The sequence below is a fragment of the Carcharhinus amblyrhynchos genome, chromosome 22 (genome assembly GCF_965287045.1).
Source record: "Carcharhinus amblyrhynchos chromosome 22, sCarAmb.v2.hapA, whole genome shotgun sequence".
Lineage (NCBI taxonomy): Eukaryota > Metazoa > Chordata > Chondrichthyes > Carcharhiniformes > Carcharhinidae > Carcharhinus > Carcharhinus amblyrhynchos.
Genome location: NC_137345.1, coordinates 26,202,402 through 26,221,311, shown reverse-complemented (window position 1 = coordinate 26,221,311; position 18,910 = coordinate 26,202,402). Strand labels below are relative to the sequence as shown.

General features: G+C 40.7%; 2 protein-coding genes and 1 long non-coding RNA gene across 4 annotated transcripts in view; 2 read left to right on the top strand and 1 right to left on the bottom strand.

Annotated features, from left to right (window-relative positions):
* Positions 1-6,124, top strand: part of LOC145357005 (mitogen-activated protein kinase 13-like) — a 66,965-nt gene extending 60,841 nt beyond the window's left edge. For both annotated transcript variants that reach the window (XM_080210048.1, XM_080210047.1), the window contains 2 exons: positions 2,474-2,647; positions 2,993-6,124. In XM_080210048.1, the coding sequence (XP_080066174.1) occupies positions 2,474-2,647; positions 2,993-3,069 (251 nt within the window). In that variant the 3' untranslated portion in view covers positions 3,070-6,124. The remainder of the gene's footprint in view (positions 1-2,473; positions 2,648-2,992) is intronic.
* The window catches only part of LOC145357006 (uncharacterized), a 49,367-nt gene extending 30,752 nt beyond the window's left edge, over positions 1-18,615 (bottom strand). The window contains exon 1 of the long non-coding RNA XR_013889230.1: positions 18,524-18,615. This is a non-coding gene — a long non-coding RNA (uncharacterized LOC145357006). The remainder of the gene's footprint in view (positions 1-18,523) is intronic.
* Positions 18,473-18,910, top strand: part of LOC145357003 (bromodomain and PHD finger-containing protein 3-like) — a 70,082-nt gene continuing 69,644 nt past the window's right edge. The window contains exon 1 of the mRNA XM_080210042.1: positions 18,473-18,809. The gene's annotated coding sequence lies outside the window, so the exon portion shown is untranslated. The remainder of the gene's footprint in view (positions 18,810-18,910) is intronic.

Below are 18,910 nucleotides of genomic sequence, written 5' to 3'. Positions count from 1 at the left end.
AGAACTGTAAGCTCAATTTTTCATTAGTTTTCAGTCAGCTAGTGGATACATGCGATCATTTATCATGATCTTCGTTGTGTTGATCCTGGCAAGAGGCATAGGAGAGAGTATGCTGAATTAGATTGATAGCTTGCTTCAAGTTAATCTAACCACTGTAATTTAATATACCATTTACTTACTTACGTTATTACTTTAGTTAGATTGCTGGTTCCCAATTTTTCTTGCTGTGACCACATCTCCATTTTAATGATTCACACTTGGTGTGACCCCAGAGTGAAAATTGTGGGGGAGTGGGAGGCAGAGGCAAACATTGTGGATTTAAAAAAGGAGTACGGGCACAAAACGAAACATCTACTATTTTGCATTGCAGGGTCCGTTGGTGGCAGAGATTGGGCTTCACTTCATTAGGGCATGCCCACTAGCAAAGGAAATTGTGCACATAAAAAGATGCTTTATAGCCGATCCCAGGACTGTCAAATCTTGTTTCCACTCCACAGCTAGCATTGCTGCCTAAGAGCTTGTGAGCCCAATTGCTCATCCCGCATCCGCACTTGGGCCGTGACCTACAGTTTGGGAAGGCCTGAGATCTTATTGATGGTATCTTTGCTGGGCAGCCACTTGTGTGCACAAATCAGAAACCAGCAGCAACTTTTCTGTACTTCAATGCTAGTTGAGCAGAAATACATTCATTTGCTGTCACATTGAGCTATAGAATCAACAGACTGACAAAGAGAAACACATGGATGCTATGTATGACAGGCAATACTTGACACGGAAATCATAAGCTATTTAAAAGCCATAGCTTTATCAGACCCAAAATATCATGCTTTCCAGAATAATGGAGCTGTGGATCAACCTTTCCTAGTACCCTGGATTAAATGCTAGGTTATCAGTTTTACACTTTTTATGTTATGATATTGTCTAATTGCACAAAGTTTTAGACATTAATGTCCCATTCAATAATTCCATTCAAAATAATGACATTTCCCAACCACACAACGTGTCATAGGATATTGAATATTATACTTCTCCTTCCACCCCCACCTCTCAAAAAAGTAGAACAGTACGTTTCTGGTGAAATATTCCCCCCTCACATTATTAGATTAAACAAACCACAGATTATCCTTAAAAAAAATTGAAGTTTGCGGAGAACGCTAAGCGTTCCACCTCAATTAGGCTGGGCTTTTAAGTTCAAAGTTGGAGGGTCTTGGGCAAATCTTTCACCCATCGCCATACATCGAGAGTGTGTTAGAGCAGGAGGAGTCAATATAGTTCCTGAAGGTTCTGTTAAGATATTTGTTTGTTTTCTGCCCTTAATGTCTCAGTGAAACAAACTGGTTGATACCAAAAATGACTTCTTTGTATGATTAGCCTTCCTATAGAACACCATCCTGGAGGGGTGAATATCTTATCTAGCATTGTGTGGTTCCAGTGGCATCTGAAAACAATTTGGGCTTAGGGAGCTCTTTGCACTTCACTACAAAGGTAAGTTATCTTGGGCCAGAGCAGTTACCACTGAGACATTCTTTCATCACCCAGCTGCTCGCAAGGCAGATGACTTAATCCCCAAAATTTAGGATGGTTTATCTGGCCTTGGTGAGAAGAGAACATAGAACCCTACAGTGCAGAAACAAACCCTTCGACCCATGGAGTCTGCACCGACCACAATCCCACCCAGCCCCTATCCCCATACATTTACCTGCTAATCCCTCTAACCTACACATCCCAGGACGCTAAGGGGCAATTTTAGCATGGCCAATCAACCTAACCCACACATCTTTGGACTGTGGGAGGAAACTGGAGCACCCGGAGGAAACCCACGCAGACACGAGGAGAATGTGCAAACTCCACATAGACAGTGACCCGAGCCGGGAATCGAACCCAGGTCCCTAGAGCTGTGAAGCAGCAGTGCTAACCGCTGTGCTACTCCTGACTGAGATTTTGTTCAGTTGCACTTGCAGTATTGGGGTGAGACCTTGGTCATTTTCAGGCTAATTTTCACTTAATTTCACCAGCTAATTTTTGGTTTCATCTCCATTTCTAATCTAAGTTTGAGTGGCTAATTTGCTTGTTAATTTTTATTTATAAATTTTTGCTGAATTTGATGCTTTCAGCAGGTGAGTTTCAGAATCATCTCTAAGTGAAAAATTACCTACCAGACAAGCAAAATCTCTTGAGGAATAGGAACCATTCTTTGTTCCCTCTAAAATATTGTACCATTTTATTCAAACCTTCTAAGAATGAGGAACTGAATTGAAACAACTGCAATTAATAAAATACTACATGTGAAATTGATGCTTCAGAATATCAAGGCACTTTACTGACTTTACTGCAGTTCACTTCTTTCTTTAGCTAAACAGGAATTATAATAAAAGTGTGAACAAAATCTGCATAAATGTATTCTGAATATGAATTTTAGATTAAGAAAAGTTGAAAGTTTTCTTTCCTTTTTCAATTTCAATGACTATCTCAGCGGTGGACCTCCTGGAGAAAATGTTAGTGTTGGATGCAGACAAACGTTTATCGGCTGCTGAAGCTTTGAGTCATCCCTACTTTGAACCATTCCGAGATCTAGAAGATGAGACTAAACCTGAACCTTTTGATGATTCTTTGGACCAGCTGAAGTTGTCAATTGATCTGTGGAAAAGTGAGTAATTGTTGAATGTTTTAATAACTAGTCCATGTCAAGTTAATTTAACATAATAAATGCTATGTATCTGTAAAGCAAACATTAAAATGTTAGCTTTTTCCCCAAAAAATTAACAAAATGGATATGCGTGTACTTTCTTGATGCACTGATACTGAAAAGTTAATGGAATGTAAAAAAAAGTTACAGGACACATATGTGATCATATTTAATCATAAAATTTAATTTCCTTCAATCAAGATTCTGGTCATGTGTAAACTGTTCAAGATGCTTAGATGTATGTAAAAGAAATAAACTTGCAGATGTACACTAGAAAGACATATAATGTTGTACTGCTTCTTCCAGGACATACATTTCAGGAGGTGATGAACTTTGTTCCTTTTTCAAATTTAATCAAGAAACCCATTGAAACGGCATTATAGATGTGGCCACCCTATATTACTGGTATAGTCTGATCTGCGGATATGAAGTAATAATGCAACAAAAATGCTCACATCTTTTTTGTGTGTTCGGACTACTACATTTTTATCAACTTTTTAAATTCTGGATTGTATGTTTATGTTTAGAAGTTAGAATTGTATCAATTCTAAGTGTTAATCAATTAAATCAAACTGTATATATGACTCAATTCAACTGATAAGTTCCCATGAATTTATTGATGACATAAGTGTAATTAATAGGAAAACTGTATGCGAATATTACATCTTTATATTATTTCCATACATGTAATTAATAGGATGTTCAGTGTAATCTGAATGAAATAAATTTTTTTTTTCTTTTTACTTGTGTAAGAACAAAAAACAAATTAGTTTTAGGCAGTGATGGAAAAAGAATGGCAGTGGATTGGATGTCTATTAAATTACTTCCCCTTCCCCACATTTCCTTTTATAGTGACTTCAATCAAAAGGAAAACCTGGAAGTGAATTTATTAGATGACCAATTTGGTGTCCATTTATGGCCATTCCAGAAATTTAAAACCAATCACATACTTATACCCTTTAAATATAGGAAGATTACCTATGGAGTAAGGGTATCCAAACGTTTGGACATTTATTGTGTGCCTCGAAGGTCCACTGGCCATTATAAGTCATATGTTTAAAATAGCGAACTCAATAAATATTTTATTGTTGACAATATCACTTGTCATTTGTTAAGGTGCTAATATTGGGTTAAGATGTAATATTTTTGCTTAATTGTCAAGTTTTCTGTTGTGTTGTTTATTGCAGTGGATTGCTACCAACTATCTATTTGCCTCTTCTGACTAGTCAGTTCATCTTATATAACACTTGTTCAGATGTGTAGATTTAGATTACAAGTTCCTTTTGGGCAACTTTCTCAGTCTAGCGATAGTTTTTCAAAGGATTTTTAAGTTAATCAATCTTAATTTTTAACACATTTACAGGATGTGGACATCAATTGCAAAGTCAACATTTATTGTCCATCCCTAATTGCCCTTGAAAAAGTGGTGGTGAGCAAACTTCTTAAAGCATTGCAATCCATGTAGTGAAGTGGTGAATTAGCAAGATCCCAAACCTTTCATTTTGAAGGTGTTTTGTTAAAGAAATTGCATGTAGCCGAAGTTTCCAAAATATTGTTATAACAGTCTACACTGCAAGGAAAGGACTAGTACATGGCAATATTACTTACAGTTTAGCACAGTAATTGCACATAGTTTATTTTCTACAAAATGAGGAGTAACTAAGTTTAAGAACTACTGTAAAAGTATATATTGTGTTACTGTCACTTTTCTTCCAATTTTTCAATTAAAGTTTAACTTAAAAGATGAGTTTAGTGTTATGCTGTTGCTTTCTGAGATGAGGAGGATCAAATGAGATGATGTGAAAAACCCAAAAGCTGGAGTAAACTAATAAGGATTCTTTATTCATTTCCTGGACATACTTTGAATTTACCTCGATCTCAGATGTTGTGATCCAAGCCTCATCAACTGGTCAGTTGAAATGTGAAAGCCAAAAATTACTTCTGTTCCAATATTTCTAGCACCTGTGAGAATGCAGTGTTGTGGGAGGACTGCATTGTCTTCAAATGAGGAGTTAAACCGTGGTGCTATCTGTCTGTTATATGATGCAAATGGACATTAAAGATCCCATGTAATGACTTGAAGAAAAGGGATGATTCTGCACTTGATCGAGGTCATTAACAATAGATTAATTAGTCATTCATCTTCTGTTTGTCAAACATGATTACACTTAACACTACTGCACCTTTGCCAACATGTAATGTCAATTCATCATGTATGAAATCTTTCAGGACATTTGGTGATTTGATAAATGCAATATACTTTCCTCTTTGTGATGAAGTGGCTTTTTCTACTTCCCGAAAATAAAATATTAAAATAAAAAAAACATTCTGCATGAAGACAGTTTTGCTTGTTATTAGTGAACAGAAAATGTTTATTGGAAATTAAGTAATGCTCATAAAAGTTCTTGGCCTGGGAAATAATTAGAACTTCAACTTCATATTCTCCCTATTACTTCCATTTGCTATAAACTATTTCCATTGGAGGTCATAGGTTAAGTAACTGAACTTCTGCCAATTAGAAGCAATTGGATAATAGCATTAGGCAAGGTAGGAAATTTGTAATTGAAGCCGGTGCCTTTCACTGCTTTCATTGAAAATGATAGTTTCTCAAAAGAGCTAGGTCAATGTTTGTGTTTATTTTTGCATTAACTAGCTTATAAATCGCAAGGCAAATAAACAAGTACACTTGCTACATAAAAAGTAAGTTTTTTTTGTCTAACCACTTGATGCAGTTTTGTAATCTCTGAGAAGGTTCTGCTCTGAGAAATAGGAAGCTAGAAACTAGAACAGAGGGTACTGTCTAAGCCTGGTGAGATAGTTTATCAAAGTAATACACATGCCAAAACCATCAAACTAGACTGTTATGTGGATTTTTTTTATTTTAAAGATAATACATTACTGGGTTTACTATGTGTCATGTCTGTTATTGAAAATAACACATTTGTTTCTGTCTCAGTGTTGCCTCAAGGATTTTAATATGAATATCTTCAATGTTTTCATTGTCACTCTGGTACTGACTGAATAAATGCTTATAACGGAAATGCAAGAGTTTATATATCGTGGAATCTAACAGCTTTATGTAAACAATGAAGATACTCCTTGTTTTCGCCATCATTCTTTCTTGATTTGTTTTGCAAAATATTGCATCAATATTGGATCATAAAATGAAAGTACATTATAACCTGGGGGAATGGATTTAAGATCAGAAGATGGAAAGTGAACTTCATTTAAGTAAAATTATTTCACACAGAATGTTTTGAATACATAACACAGATTTCCCATAGAACCAGTTAATTTGGATAATATTGGCAAATTCAAGTGGAAGCTTGTTAGATATTTCTTTGGCAAAATAAATGATAGAGAGATGCAAACCAAAATATATTTTTGAGTTTTGGAACTGACCAATTGGACTACATTATTATTTTCTGACCCTGTATATCCCTGTGTAACAGTAATAAAGGCATCATTTGCATTACATGTTATAGAGTTTCTCACCCTTGTAATTCATTAAAACTTAGGGACCACCATTTTACATATTACAGAAGTGTATTGAGACATGCTGAACGGTTCAACAGGTGAAAGATCAAAACATGGAATAGTCTTTCCCACATGTTGGCCAAATTATTCTGTTCTGGAGTCTATGTTCGGTGGCAGGAGCAGATATTGGAGTGATTTTGCTATAGGGGAGCGATATGGCTGACCATGCTTGATCTTTGCTGGTCAGCTCATTATCTACTCAATGATGCGGAGCATGGTGAATCTTATGGTGTGGATGGGCAGTAAGATGCCATCCCTGCCATTACTACCTGCAATATTCCTTCCACCTATTTTCGGCCACTGCTCCATTTTTCTCACTAACCCTTTCTTCCACGGTCATCCTCCATGCAGCTTGCATTGCTATCACCTGGGCTTGAGCATAGGTTGGTATTTACAGACACTTCCCAAACAGTACAATATAGTGACAACATAGAAGTCTACATCGTCAACTGCACACCGCTTTTGTACAGTCGTAAAAATGAACATTTTACTTTTTTGATGGCAGGGAAATTAATGTCGCGAGGAAACTTGATTCTGGTGAGGTGGTCTGTTAATGACCATGCATGACTTGCTAATACAGGCAAAGGGACTCCCTGACATTGTTCACCTTTAAAGTCCTGAGAACATATTACTGTTGGACAACTGATTTTTGGCCTCACACCAAACTAAGTACCCCTGTCCACCAAGCTTCTCATTGCTGGCGAGACTAGAAGATTTCATCTACATATCTGTGGTTTACACTAAGGAAGTAGTGGTGAATTCTGTGAACCATGTGATCCTTCTACCCTCGATCTCCTTCCCCCACACCACAGCATGACGCAAACTGTCAGGGTTCAATTAATGTAGTATTTTCCTGTACAAATTTTGACATTGCCTATTCTAATCTCTGCCACTGTCATAAAAAGAGAGCTTCCCCATTGAACCCTCTAAGGATATGATTAAAGTTTGATCATTAGTTTCAGCCATGCATTTTTAATTCAGTCCTCAAGATAGAAATGTAGTTCTTTGTCATCATATAGAATTACCTGGAACATACAACACAAACATAGATTCTTTGGCCCAATTGATTTGTGCAGGTGTTTATACTCCATGTGAATCTTCTCACACTCTATCTGCCTCATCTCAATCTTGCAGCATATTCCTATTCTCTTTTCTCTTACACACTTGTCTTGTTTCCTTTTAAAAGCATCTAAGCCCAGGGTGTGCAGACTTTAGTGACTTGTGATCTACTTTTTTGACAATCATCCTACCAGGATGATATTCCCATCCTTCCCCACCGGGATATTCAAACATGTCACACAATATAAGTCTTATGCTTTGATAAAGTATCACCTGGACTTGAAACATCAGCTCTTTTCTCTCCTTACAGATGCTGCCAGACCTGCTGAGATTTTCCAGCATTTTCTCTTTTGGTTTCATAAGTCTTATATTGCCTGTCTATATATAGAAAGCACCAAGAATACTCTTGCACACTATTATGCAAAGGGTATTAGTAAAACCCGCTCTGCCATTCAGTGAGGTCATGGCTGATCTCCTACTTTAACACCATTTACTGTCTCTCTCAACCCAACCTCACCCTGAAACTCAACAGACAATGGTCAAATTTATATCTCTTACCACCACCCTGATTGAAACATGCTAAGTCAAGCTCCTGATTCCTCCTCCTCTAGTTTGGTGTTATTTTTGTCTGATTAAACTGGTGTGAAGCACCTTGGGATAATTTGTTATCTTAGATGTGCTACCTAAATGAACGTTGCTGAATCATTTCTTTCTGTTGAGCTTTCATACATTGGACCTGGTTCTTAACCAATGTTCTGGTTTTCACATTTCATAATCCCCTCATACTTGAAGCATACAACATGTGTGCGCAGACTGTGTGGTGTGCAGAAAGCACTTGGTCAGCTGGAAGTTAGTTCCTGATCCACCTCAGTCGACATTTTGGGTTATTTGCCTTAACCATGGTGAGTTCAACATATTCTAATCATACTCTGTGCAAATAAATTTACTCTTATTTGCTTAATGGATTTATTAATAACTATCTTGGCATAATTGTCCTTAGTATTGGATTCTTCCACAAGTGGAAACATTTTCTACACTTCTACTTTGCTTGATGCATTTATAATTTTAATATCCTCTATCAAATCGCCTTTAAAGTCATTTCTAAAATAAAATTGCCAAACCAGTTTAATTTTTCCCAATCGCTGCAATCTCATCAACAATCCTTTCTTTTCCTTCAATGGGCTGGATTTCACATATTGGCTAAAAGATTTGGGAGCGGGGTTTGGAGCCTGCCCAGGAGGTAATCTTGGTCACCATACCATTTAAAAAAAAAGACTGGAACTAATACCCCACTGCCATTTACTGGCCATTTTGATTTATTTATCAGTCACAAGTAAAGCTTACATTAACATTGCAATGAAGTTACTGTGAAATTCCCTTAGTTGCCACAGTCCGGCGCCTGTTCGTATCAATGCACCTAACCAGCACATCCTTCAGGATGTGGGAGGAAACCGGAGCACCCAAAGGAAACACACACACACACACACACAGGGAGAATGTGCAAACTCCACATAGACAGTGACCCAAGCTGGGAGTCGAACCTGGGTCCCTGGCACTGTGAAGCAGCAGTGCTAACATTGTACCACATAGCCATTAATAAACTGCAGCAGCGACTTCAGTCCCTCAGGTAGAGGAGGTCATGCCTCAGGAAGCTCCTGTTCAATCAAAGGCTGGCAGTGACCCATGCTGGCTATACTACCAATACTGACAGACGTTTTGAAGGGCGGGGGGTGCAGGAAAGGCAGTTATGTGGTTTTGCTGGAAGCTTTTAAGATGATTGTTGGGGGTGTTGCTGGGCCCAAGATGGCAGGCCCTGGGAAGAGTTGGGGCTACGGTAGTGAGGGAGGGGTACCTGGGTTGTTTGGGAGGGGGGGGCTGCTGTTCTGCTATACTTTGGGAGGGCTCTTTGAGAAACCTAACAGGCTTGTTAAGGAGGGGCATCCCACCTGCCTGTACAGGATCAGCTATTACCATTTATGTAGATGACCTGGAGGAGGGAACCGAGTGTATGGTGTCGAAATTTGCTGATGACACCAAGATTGGTGGAACGGCAAATTGCGCAGAGGGTGTGGAGAGTCTACAGAAGGATCTAGATAGGCTGGGCGAATGGGCCATGAACTGGCAAATGGAATTTAATGTTGGCAAGTGCGAGGTGGTCCACTTTGGTAGGAATAATGGTAGGAAGGATTATTACTTACGTGGAGAAAAACTGCAGCAGGCGACGGTGCAGAGGGACCTCGGGGTCCTTGTGCATGATTCGCAAAAACCCAGCTTGCAGGTGCAGCAGGTGGTCAGGAAGGTGAATGGGATGCTGGCCTTCATAGTGAGGGGGATTGAATATAAAAGTAGGGAGGTCTTGCTGCGGCTATATAGGGCATTGGTGAGGCCGCAGCTGGAGTACTGTGTGCAGTTTTGGGCGCCGTACTTACGCAAGGATATTTTGGCCTTGGAGGGAGTGCAGAGGAGGTTTACTAGGCTGAAGCCGGAGTTTAGGGGGTTGAGCTATGAGGAGAGGCTGAATAAACTAGGCTTGTACTCGTTAGAGTTTAGAAGAATGAGGGGAGATCTCATTGAGACGTATAAGATGATGAATGGGATGGATAGGATAGAGGTGGAGAGACCCTTCCCGCTCAGAAGGGACAGTAGGACTAGGGGGCACAGCCTCAAGATAAAGGGGGCGCGGTTTAGAACGGAGTTGAGGAAGAATTTCTTCACTCAAAGGGTGGTGAATCTCTGGAATTCTCTGCCTGTTGAAATGGTGGAGGCTACCTCGCTAAATATTTTTAAGACGCGGGTTGATGGGTTTTTGATAAGAGAGGGGATTAAGGGTTATGGGGAGAGGGCGGGAATGTGGAACTGAGCCACGACAGATCAGCCATGATCTTATTGAATGGTGGGGCAGGCTCGAAGGGCCAGATGGCCTACTCCTGCTCCTATTTCTTATGTTCTTATGTTCTTATGAAAATCTGCCTGGCTGAGCACTTGGCATGGATCTTTCCTGTCACCAACCAAATTCCAGTAATAGTGGGATGAAGTCCTTAACTGGAATTATGTTTAGAATATGGAGTTAGTATGAACACAAAAAGAGTAAATTTTGGTAGTTAGAAAGAATACATTAGGAGAAATTTGAGTGAAGATTAAAATGGATGTCTGGCTAGAGCTGGTGGAATAAAGCTAGAGGAGAGTCAAAATGTCTGGTCATCTTTGGAGAGTCATGATGTGGCGATGTTGGTGTTGGACTGGGGTAAACACAGTAAGAAGTCTCACAACACTAGGTTAAAGTCCAACAGGTTTATTTGGTAGTAAACACCACTAAGCTTTCGGAACGCTGATCCTTCGTCAGGTGAGTGGGGAGTTCTCCCACATACCTGACGAAGCAACAGCGTTCAGAAAGCTAGTGGCATTTACTACCCAATAAACCTGTTGGACTTTAACCTGATGTTGTGAGACTTCTTATCACCTTTGGAGAGCTCAAGGTGGAAACCCCCAGTGTCTGCATCTGATGCTCCTGCCTTTGTGTGCCCAAGGAACGACCGCCCCCACCCTCTACTACTTGAGGAGAAGCGACACCTGGAGGGAGATTAAGGTGCCCATTCCCCTCTCGTGAAGCAGCAATGGAGTGCAGGTCGAAGCGCATCTCCAGCAGAAATTGGTCATTCTGATGGACCAGGATCCCTACGTGGTATCCACCATCCTTCCCTTGGAAACCTTGATGCACTCATATGTTGGTGCCACTATATCTGACAGCATGCAGGTGGATTTCTCCATCCTGTGTGCCACTCTGTTGACAGCCTCTGAGACTCAGAATCTTTCCCCGATTGCTCCCAGAGGCTTGTTATCTTACTCAAACTTACTCAAACTTCTTTACAATCCTAGTGCTGAACATCAATGCTATCATTGCCTCCCCCTATTGTGAGGTGACCAGCAGAATGTGAGCCCAGAGTAGATTGAATTAGGATTTCAGTCCACCAGTCTCTGCATTCAAAGGATCATCCTCCGTTATTTCCACCAACCCCAGCTCAATGCCACCACTCAACACATCTTCTCACCCTCCTATCTGTATTCCGCAGTGGTCCACTCCTCCATCACACCCAACACCCCACCGTCTGCCCACAACACCTTCCCACATAATCGTAGAAGGTGCAACACCTCTCCTTCACCACCTCCCTGCTCCAAGATCTTAAATACCCCTTTTGTACCTCCTTCAATCTGGTCTATTGCATTTGCTGCTCCAATAGGGTCTACTGTTCATCAGAGAGACTAAACACAGACTGGGTGACTGCTTTGTTGAGCACCTTTGGTCCGTCTGCAAGAACCAGACCTTCCTGCTGCTTGCCACTTCGACATACCACCCTGCTCTCCTGCCCGCATGTCCGTCCTTGGCCTGTTGCAATGTTTTGGTGAACCCCAACGCAAACTGGAGGAACAGCACCTCATCTTCTGATTGGGCACTTTACAACCTCCCAGACTGAACATTGAATTCAACCACTTCAGAGCATAAACTCTCCCCTCCACCCTATTTCCATTTATTTTGTTTAATTTCATTTCTTCTCATTCTCCATTTTATTGCTCTCCTTTCCAACGCCACCCCCGCCCCGGCAACTTCAGTCCTACTGACACATTCCTCAGGCACTCGTTTACTAAGCGGTACCTTTGTTTTGCCGTTCACACATTCTGATCACTCAATGGACACTTTCGACACCTTCTCAGCCTTCTGCATATTCATTTACATTCCCTTTGTCCAATGTCACCACCCCTCCCTACCTTCATAGTATAAAACTCTTTCCTCCCAGCTCTGATGAAGGGTCATCTAGACTCAAAACGTTGGTTCTACTCTCCATACATGCTGTCAGACTGGCTGAGATTTTCCAGCATTTTTCTGTTTTTATTTCAGATTCTAGCATTCACAGTATTGCACTTATCTATTATGTAAACAACTCGATTTAAAAGGATACTGTTGTTACTTTTCTCAAGTTAGTTTCTGCTTATATGTTGTTGTACTTATTTTTTTGTGACATTACACACTGTCCAGCTCTTTCTAATTCAGGCTGTATTAGGCAACGTCAGTTTATAGATAATGATCATGCCGATATTACCTGCAAATAAGTCTTTCTATTGTAAGGCACTAAACCGCATGAAGAATTTCAAATCAACTAGATTGCTGTTGTACTTGCTGAAAAGATGACATTGTTAAAATAAATTTGAGGGCTTATGTCATTGATCACTAAACAGGAGATAACTTTCCTTCTGTTCTTCAGAATAGTGCCATGATCTTTTAAATTCACTTGAGACCAGGGATAGGGCCTTAGTTTAACATCTCATACAAAAACCAACACCTCTGACAGTGTAGCGCTGCTTCAGTACTGCAGTGGAGTATCAGCCTAAAGTACCTTGGACATTTTGAGTTTATGAACAGCAATGTATAAGTGCATGTTTTTCTTTCTTATGTAATCAGTAAATAAATCAAGCTTCCTTTGCACTACTGTCAATTCTGGATGGCATTAAAATTCAAAAAGATCTTTTGAGGTCTCATTTTGTTTCTAAATATATGCAAATTTTGGAAGTTGTTAAAATGTTAATGTGAGTTTATGATGCATGTCTTATAAAAGCCTTATTCAGTACTCCACAATTACCACAGTTCTAACAGGGGTTGTTATGATCCCAATGCTGACTAATAACATGAAAGAATCAATCTTCCCAAACAAATCCAATGAAAATCCCAAATTGGTCAATATTTCACTTTTTATAACTATTACTTTAACAATCAAACTCAAATCAACATAAATTAAACAAGGATTAACAGGAAAATTCTGTTCAGTAGCACCTATAAATGTCACTGTAAATAGCTGATACAGCAAAAATAGATTTTACATGTTTAATTGAGTCATTCAGCATATAAAGTTAAAGTTTATTTATTAGTCACAAGTAAGGCTTACATTAACAATGCAATGAAGTTACTGTGAAATTCCCCAAGTCACCACACTCCAGTACCTGTTCAGGTCAATGTACCTAACCAGACTGGAGCAAATGGATGAAACCGACACAGACATGGGAAGAATGTGCAAACTCCACACAGTGGCTCAAGTTGGGAATCAAACCTGGGTCCATGGTGTTGTGAGGCAGCAGTGTTAACCCCTTTGCCACTGAGCATCCCCATCCAGCATCAGTCTCAGCCCTAGAATCCTTCAAAATGTTGTATTCCTCATGAAGAATTCCAGCTCCTCCTCTTCCAGGATTTAGCACGATTCCCAGCTGACAGCAGCATACTAACTAACCTGAGTTCAAAGGCCACGATCTTCAGAAATGATACACATTGCAGAATCTATTCACTGCTGCTTACAACAATCTGGGTGCTGTAGATCCACTGATGTTGTCTTCCAGTAGTGGAAATGGCTGCAGCAACTGCTTTTTGCCTCCTCCAAACTCCTGGATACAGCTTCCATCTTCTTCAGCCAACCTGTACTGTACCACTAGGGTCTGCCATTTAAGCTTGCATGGCTGCGTCCCTTTTATTTTCTGTCACCAATTTAAGTTCTCTAGAAGTTTTGGTTTCCAGTCTTAGTTTCAGTCTTATTTTGCTCAGAAATGAAAAAGTTGTTTCCTTTTTCAAACTTTTCTTTTCTGGTTAGGTCTGTCTCAAAAATGCAAGCTTTGAAACTATGGAATCCACCTATGGTTGTATAACTTTAGTGGCATTCAGTTGATAGCCATCACATTTATGGAAATGTTATAATGATAAACATTAATTTATTTTTTACATTTATTAATTCATGAGAAATGGATATCATTGACAAGGCCAACATTTATTGCTCATCCTCAACTGCTTTCGAGAAGGTAATGGTCAGTCAGGCGTAAGTCAAATACCGCAGATGCTGGAAATCTGAAATAAGGAAATATTGGAAATGCACTGTATTCGCACTCCCACAGCACTTGTTAAATATGAAGTTCCAGGATTTGGACCTAGTGACGATGAACCATGTGCTTCCTAGTCAGGACGGTGTGTGGCTTGGAGAAGAATGTGCAGATGGTGGTGGTGTTCCCATGCATCAAGTGTCCTATCTTTTTATTGGTAGAGGTCAGATTTAGGAGGTGCTGTCAAAGAAGCCTTGGTGAGTTGCTATAATGCACCATGTTGATGGCACACACTGCAGGCACATTGTCCTGATGTTGGATGGTTTGCCTATGAAGCAAGCTGTTTTGTCCTGGATGATGTCAGGCTTCTTCAATATTATGAGAGCTGCATTAATTAAGGCAAGTAGAAAGTATTCCATCAAACACGTGACTTATGCCTAATTGATGTGATGGGGAAGCTTTGGGAATCACAAGATTAATCATTTTTGACAGAACATTCAGTCTCTGACCTGCTCTTGCAGTCACCGTATTTAAATTTCTGGTCAACAGTGAACCCCAGCATGTTGATGATGAGGAATTTGATGATGGCAAAGCTGTTGAATGTCAAGTTGTTTTGAATCTCCTATTGGAGATTGTCATTGTCCACCACTTGTGTGGCACAAATGTTACTTGCCACTTAACAGCCCAAACATGAATGTTGTTCAAATTTTGCTGCAGGTGGATGTGGACTGCTTCATTATTTGAGGAGCTTTGAATGGAAATGAAACTGTGCAAACATTAGCAAACATCCCCAGTTATGAACTTAAGATAGATGAAACAGCTGAGGGTGATTGAGCCGAGGACACTGCCCTAAGAAACTCTTGCAATTACTTGGCCCAAGATGATTAAACTCTGTCAACCACAGCCATCTTCCTTTCTGCTAGGTATGACTGCAGCTAATGGAGAATATTTCTCTTAATTTCAATTTTACAAGGACTTCTTGATTCTACTATGAAATGCTGCCTTGATGTCACCTCTGCAATTCAACTTTTTTGTCCATATATGAATCAAAGGGGAATAGTGATTTCTGAAGCTGTGTTGTCTTGGCAGAATTCAACTGAATATCAGTGAATTGGTTATTGGTATGCAGCAGGCTCAGGGAGCTGAATGGCCTACTCCTAATTTATATGTTTGTATATGCATTATTTAATAGGGCTGTTAATGATACCTTTCATCACTTTACTGATGATTGAGAGTAGGCTGACAGAGGGTAATTGATTGCATAAAATTATATTGGTCATGACCAGGGCACACTTGGCCAATTCTCCACTTTGATGGGTAGATGTCAGTGTTGCAGCTTTACTGGAACAGCTTGGCTAGAGGTGTGACTAGTTCTACAGCAAAATTCCTCAGAACTATAGCCAGAATGTTGTTGGGGCATCAGCTTTAGCAGTATTCAGTGCACTCAGTTGTTTCCTGATATCATAGAATCCTACAGCACAGAAAGAGGCTCTTTGGCCCATCGAGTCTGCACCGAACACAATCCCACCCAGGCCCTACCCCCCCATATCCCTACATATTATCCCCACTAATCCCTCTAACCTATGCATCGCTGGACATTAAGGGGCAATTTCTTAGCATGGCCAATCAACCGAACCTGCACATCTTTGGACTGTGGGAGGAAACGGGAGTACCCAGAGGAAACCCACGCAGACATGAGGAGAATGTGCAAACTCCACACAGACAGAGACCCAAGCCAGGAATCGAACCCAGGACACTGGAGCTGTGAAGCAGCAGTGCTAACCACTGTGCTACCATGCCGCCCTTTATCATTTGGAATGAATTGAATTTGAATTATCATGTTGGGGACCTCAGGAGGAGGCCAAGATGGATCATCCATACTTTGCTCTTGTGCTGAGCCCTGCAATTGTTGAGAATAGGGATATTCATGTTGTTCGTTTATTCATGACTAAGTGTGACAGAACTTCAAAGCTTTGATCTAATTGATGTGTTGATTGTTAGATAACTTAGCTCTGTCTATAAGGATGCTATTCTACTGTTTAGCATGCACGTAGTGCTGTGTTGTAGCTTCACCAGGTTCGCACCTAGATTTTAGGTATCAGAGCTGGTGCTTTATGTGGAATTGGCAAATGGAAGAAAACAGCAGTTGCACAAAAAGAGAACTGCAGCAGATTCAACTGAAGCAGTGCATTATTGTCACTGACCTCTGAAAATTTGGGCTACCAACAAATAGAAATAATGTGTGGTGAGAACAGTGAAAAACTTTGAAGTGTTAGTGCGTTAGTAAGATGCGAGGCAGAAGTATGGCAATATATAGGAGAAATCTCTCTGCCTGGAATGTGATTATGTGAGGCTTGGGGTAGACAACGTCACATAATGGTCTGCATAGTTAGCAATGTGCCCTCCAACATGCTCCCTTCAATACAGGGAACATATTACTGCAGTGATACAGCAGTAACATTTCACGAGTAGTCCCATGGGCAAAATGCAACTTAGTACACATAAAAACCTAAACTATGGCTTAACATATTTTCTAAAGTGCCCGAGGCAAAGTACATTAAATGCTAAGTGAATTCTAAAGAAGGATTGCATGTATCAAATTTTATTGAAAATGAGATTAAGCAAAAAAAATTGAAAGTATATGTCTGAACTCCAATCCATGTTTTGCGCATGTAAATCTAAAGTATGCTGACACAAGGTAGATTAACTATATTTTCAATAACATGGCAGCTGGGAAGGATGGCCTTGACCCTAGTCAATAACATGACAACTTGATAGGAAGAAAACTCGTTTAATGAGGTTTCAGGTTATACAGCCAACGCTCTTTGTAGTGGCATCTGTAAGCAACATTTATTTTATCATCCACAGAATTTTGATAGAGACAAATGTTTAAACAAGCAGTTAGTTGCATTAATGCACTGTACCCTACAAATGTCAATTTGAAAGTTAACACTTTTTGAAATAATGTTCTATCGCCGGATATCTTTAGCGTGTAGAGACTTTTAGGTCCTTTTTCCAGACCTTTAAACACTGTAAATGGCATTTTTGTCAGTTCATTGGACGATTGAAATCACGTGTGCCCTCTTGTAATACTCCCATTGGTCAATTGTAATCATATCGCTCAAAATCCCGCGTCTTATTCATCGTTAGTGTTCAGTTAAATCATGGCTCGAATTTAGTCAATAGCATTTCGTGTAGTTAGATGGAAGCTGCGAGGTCAATTACTTACTGCATAATTTTCCCCATTTCTCACCACAATTTATTTCCGTCGAGAGCAATTTTGTAGGGAGCCAAGCAAAAGAGCCCTGCCCTCAACATTACTAGGGTCCACTCAAGCAACTTGCTGTCGCTTGGAATATGCGACAATGTTAGTCTTCAAGGGAAAAACGCTAAACGCACCTTTGAAAGGGAAAGGGGGTGCAAAAGCAGTTGAATGTAAAATATGTAATCCCAGAGTTGGTATTATCTTCTTGTGCGTTTCTACTGTACTCAGTGGGGCACACAACATGGGACAATCCCCAGTCTAGGAGTTTTCAAAAAAGTAACTTATTCTTGAGGCCCTTAGGAACGACGTGGTTATGATTGTGGAGTTTGTAGAAGCATAGTATTCCTACAGCATAGAAAGAGACCATGGAGCCTAAACCAACAACAATCCCTCCCAGGCCCTATACCTGTAACCCACAAATTTACCCTGCTAATCCCCCTGACAAAGGGGCAATTGAGCATAGCCAATCAACCTAATCTGCAATACTTCAGACTCCAAACAAAATTCTGTACGATTCTATGCATTGAGTGTGAAGACGACTCGGGGAAGGGTTTGAACATAATTGAGAGAGGGGTTGTGCAGTGACTGGGGGGCGCGGTGGGGAAGAGTTTGAAATGTTTTAAGAAAGGAGAGAATTTGTGGTTTGGACTTTAAATCTGCGTGATCCTTACGATGCAGCATGTGAAGGGGAGGGAGGGAAGAGAGAGTTTGAAAATGTAGAAGGGGGAGGAGGTGCAGTTAGCCCGTTATTCGAAGCCTCGTACACGGATTCACAGCTTTTAAGGGTGGGGGGGAAGGGACAGTGAGTAATCTCAGCCCGCAGCAGGTTGGGGATGTGCTGTGTTTAAAGGGGGCGAGGGCGTTGAATGGGGAAAGGCAGCCTTGCAGGGGGTCTCTCTCTCGACCTGCAGCCTGCCCCCCACTCTCCGACGGTGCACGGGGTTTCCGCCATCGCTCGGGTCATGCGCAGGGGCGTGTCCGGCCTGTGATTGAAAAGGAGCTTTTTTTTCCCTCTCTCTTCTTCCCCCATCCCCCCCGCCACCACCACACGCTCACCTCCCCTCCCCCCTCCCTTCTCCTACCAGCGGCAAAAGGGTTCGCGTTTCCACCGCTATCTTACGTACTCTTCCTCGCACTAAAATCTCCATTTAAAAAGTCCGTCTTTTGTCGTCCTGAGACCGTCCATCCACGGGCGCACTATGAAGCGCTCCGAGCCGAGAGGACGACACATTAAGCGTTGATTTTTTTTTGAGCGGCGGCCACCACCGAACGGCAGATAACCAAGCGCTTCTGGTGCCATTAGTTAATTATTGTGTCTCGGAGGAGGAGGGTGGTGGTTTTTTTTTCCTCCCCTCTTGCCTCTTTCTCTCTTTCTCCCCGACTTTTTTTTTGCTGGGATTTACACGCAAGGTAAATGGCGAGTGTTTTTTTTGTTGTTTGAAACGCGTTTGTCTTTCTCTCTCTCTCTCTTTGGCCTCCCCGCGGGTCGGAAAGTGAAGCCCGCGGTGTCG